Source organism: Austrofundulus limnaeus, unplaced genomic scaffold, assembly GCF_001266775.1.
Source record: "Austrofundulus limnaeus strain Quisiro unplaced genomic scaffold, Austrofundulus_limnaeus-1.0 Scaffold501, whole genome shotgun sequence".
Taxonomy (NCBI): domain Eukaryota; kingdom Metazoa; phylum Chordata; class Actinopteri; order Cyprinodontiformes; family Rivulidae; genus Austrofundulus; species Austrofundulus limnaeus.
This window is the reverse complement of record NW_013952903.1, coordinates 81,831-85,480: the sequence shown is the minus strand read 5'-3', so window position 1 is coordinate 85,480 and position 3,650 is coordinate 81,831. Positions and strand designations below refer to the sequence as shown.

The 3,650-nt window shown below is 43.6% G+C and overlaps 1 protein-coding gene across 1 annotated transcript in view; it reads right to left on the bottom strand.

Moving 5' to 3' along the window:
* Positions 1-3,650, bottom strand: part of parp4 (poly (ADP-ribose) polymerase family, member 4) — a gene marked incomplete in the record, with an annotated part of 45,772 nt that overhangs the window by 22,476 nt on the left and 19,646 nt on the right. Inside the window, 6 exon segments of the mRNA XM_014025808.1 lie at positions 595-676; positions 787-833; positions 929-1,093; positions 1,165-1,251; positions 2,352-2,483; positions 2,565-2,707. Of these exon segments, the coding sequence (XP_013881262.1) occupies positions 595-676; positions 787-833; positions 929-1,093; positions 1,165-1,251; positions 2,352-2,483; positions 2,565-2,707 (656 nt within the window).

The window sequence follows — 3,650 nt, the reverse complement described above, 5'->3', positions numbered from 1 at the left end:
TCTGTGGATCTGTGGGTCTGTGGATCTGTGGGTCTGTGGATCTGTGGGTCTGTGGGTCTGTGGATCTGTGGGTCTGTGGATCTGTGGGTCTGTGGATCTGTGGGTCTGTGGGTCTGTGGATCTGTGGGTCTGTGGATCTGAGGATCTGTGGATCTGTGGATCTGTGGATCTGTGTGTCTGTGGGTCTGTGGGTCTGTGGGTCTGTGGATCTGTGGATCTGTGGGTCTGTGGGTCTGTGGGTCTGTGGATCTGTGGACCTGTGGATCTGTGGGTCTGTGGATCTGTGGATCTGTGGGTCTGTGGATCTGTGGATCTGTGGGTCTGTGGATCTGTGGGTCTGTGGATCTGTGGATCTGTGGACCTGTGGGTCTGTGGATCTGTGGGTCTGTGGATCTGTGAGTCTGTGGATCTGTGGGTCTGTGGATCTGTGGGTCTGTGGATCTGTGGGTCAGTGGGTCTGTGGACCTGTGGACCTGTGGGTCTGTGGATCTGTGGGTCTGTGGGTCTGTGGATCTGGACCCAGAAGAGGATAAAATCTGTAAAATATGTCACAATATGCAGACGACACCATGATGTTTGTTAAAGGTCAGAGACCTTCATCTTGACTTGATGAGTGATGCAGCGCAGCTCCCAGATCTTGTTGGGCATCTCAACCGACATGTCCAACGAGAAATCCCTGAAGTAAGAAATAAAATAAATAAAAGTAAATAAATAAAGGACAGAAAATAAACACTATGTCTGTCTGAGCTCATTTACTAACGACTGAAGAGCACAGGTGAGGCTCACCTGCTGCTGGAGGCTTCATCCGTCACACAAACCTTCTGCACAGACACCTGAGGGACACGACTGGCTTTATCACCAAGAATTAAAGAAAAAAACCTTCCAACGGGTTTGTAAGCCCCGCCCCCTCAGCCCAGGCTCCTCCTACCTGCGTGGTCTGTTTGAGAGCGGCGCTCTCCTGCCACGGAGCCACGCTCCCCGGCAGGGAGAACAGGATGCTTCCGTCTCGGACCACCAGCTCCGACACAAAGGTCACCTTGATGAGAACGGTGGCTCCAGGCGGCAGGTTGCCCACGCTGATGGTGAAGACGTCCTGCAGACAGGAGGAGGGAGTGGTTCAGCAGGATGGAGGAGGAGCTACAGGCAGAATGTTGGAGCACTCACAGGAGCGTCCTGGTCCATCAGGTAGGCTCCATGACCTTTCTCTATGGCCTGTCTGTACTCCCGTCGAGCCGATTCCTTCTCCTTCACCTGAAAACCACAGACAGAAGACCAGGGGACAGTCCAACACCTGGACATCAATCTAACACCTGGACATCAGTCCAACACCTGGACATCAGTCCAACACCAGCCCAACACCTGGACATCAGTCCAACACCTGGACATCAGTCCAACACCTGGACATCAGCCCAACACCTGGACATCAGTCCAACACCTGGACATCAGTCCAACACCTGGACATCAGTCCAACACCTGGACATCAGTCCAACACCTGGACATCAGTCCAACATCTGGACATCAGTCCAACATGAAACTAAACAAAAAACTGGTGTGAACGCCTGTTGCTGAAAACTTCAGCTGAAAGCTGCTGAAAAGGAGCTGAAAAGGTTTAATAGTAAAACTGTTAAAGTTCAATCTGAAAAACTGAAAGAAGCAAGAAATGTTTAACTTTTTAGAAAAACTGTAGAAAACATTAGAAATATAGCTGAAACAGAAGAAAAAAAGCTAAAGTTAGCATAAAAACAAGCTAAAGGCAGCAGACACAAGTTGAAATTAGCACCCAGATGGTGCAAAGGGTGCAAAACATGTCAAATTAGCAGAAAAAATATCCCATAAAGTATAAAAAAGTGACAATTTGTTGTAAAATAGCTAAAAAAGCCCAATTGTGCTGTAAAGCAGCTAAAATGTAGCAGGAAATTACTAAATTAGCATAAGAAAGCGTTGCTGAACTAAGCAGAAATAAACTGAAATAGCCACAYAAATGTGAAATTAGCTTATAAAGGCTAACTTTAGCTAATAACAGCTGAACACTAGTTAAAATTGCAGCAAATAGCTGAATCTAGTAGAAAGCAGCTGTAAGAAGCAGAAATAGCTCAAAGTAGCAGGAAGGAGCAAAATGACCAAAAAATGAGCTAAAATTAACAAATAAGTAGCTAAAATTAGCACAAGGAAGTTAAAAAGAGCAYGAGCAGAACAACTGGTGTAAGGTAAAGATTTAGAAACATTTTGAAGGATTTTAATGATGATAAAAACAGCTCCACTCTTTTTCGATGGCTAAAATGTGGCCGAAAAAGTAAAAGGATGAGGAGGAAGTCTGCCAGGAGAAACCAGTCTCCAMCTGGTTACCGTACCTGTCCCACCACGTGTTTCCCGTTGATGAAGGCTTCAAACCCGCACACGGCAGCAGCATCATCCAGGGGGAAGACATACTTGGCCTCGATGGGCACGGAGCTCAGGTTAGTGTACTTCTGGAAAATAATCACCTGACAGGAAACAAGAATCTGACCTTTAATCTAAAAGGAAAGCATCAGAGCCTAAACCAGGAGCTGCTGCTGCTGCTTCACCTGAGAGAGCAGATCCATCAGTCTGCACCTCACGTGGACGGCCTGCAGGGGGAGCTGCTGCCCCGAGCTGTCCAACAGTCCAGCTGTCACGTCCTGCAGAGGGTTCTTCACGGTGTCCATGTCTTCGTCCACAGACAGCAGCTCTGCACACAGAAACCTGAGCAGTTAGGACAGGCGTCTGCAGCCTTCACCATCAAAAGAGCCGTTTCTGCTCCTRAACTCACTAATAACATGTTTCCAGAGCTGCAAAACAAGCTACAACTGTGGTCATCAACCTTTACAAAACTAAAAAATATACTGTAAATTTTATTATTCATTATTATTTTTACACACCAGGACAAATGAAAAGACTATATTCTGTAAACAAAATACTGTATAGTTTATAATGAATTTCATAAAAACCAGTAAAACTGAAGTATTTTCTAATTCTCATTTTGTTGTATTCAAATTCTTTAAAGTGTCTGTGACGTCAAATTTTTGTTACACATATGAATGCATTTTTAGAAAGTGGACATTGATAAAATATGGAAAAAGAAATTTCATGTCACTGAGATGAACAGTTGCTGAGATATTTGCATGTGAAGTAACAGGAAGTGATGTCAAAGGGGAGTGTCTGCGTGTGAACAGTTGGCTAACTAATGGCTAACAACACAGACTGTAGAGAAGAATCTGATGTTTAAGATTATTATGACTCAGTATCCTATCAGAAAGAGAAGAGTCAGAGTTCAAATAATGTTTCAATAAACAGACCAGAGTTTTCTTTGTTAAAGAGTTCCCCTTTGATGTCACTTCCTGTTTCAGTTTGTTTGAGCCAAGTTCAAAAGAAAAGCCAGTTATGAGACAAAATGGGTTAAATCATGTGTTTTATTTCAACTTTCTTAAATATAAAGATGTTTTCTTTCACTTTTTGTATTTGAATACGCATGTCACGGGCACTTTAAAGGTAATTCTGGTGGATTTGAGAGAAAGATCAAAGAAAGAAATTTACTTAAAACTATTTAAAGTGCCTGTGACATACGTATCCATGAAATACAAAAAGTCAAATAAATCATCATTATATTTAAGAAACTTACCATAATACAAGAT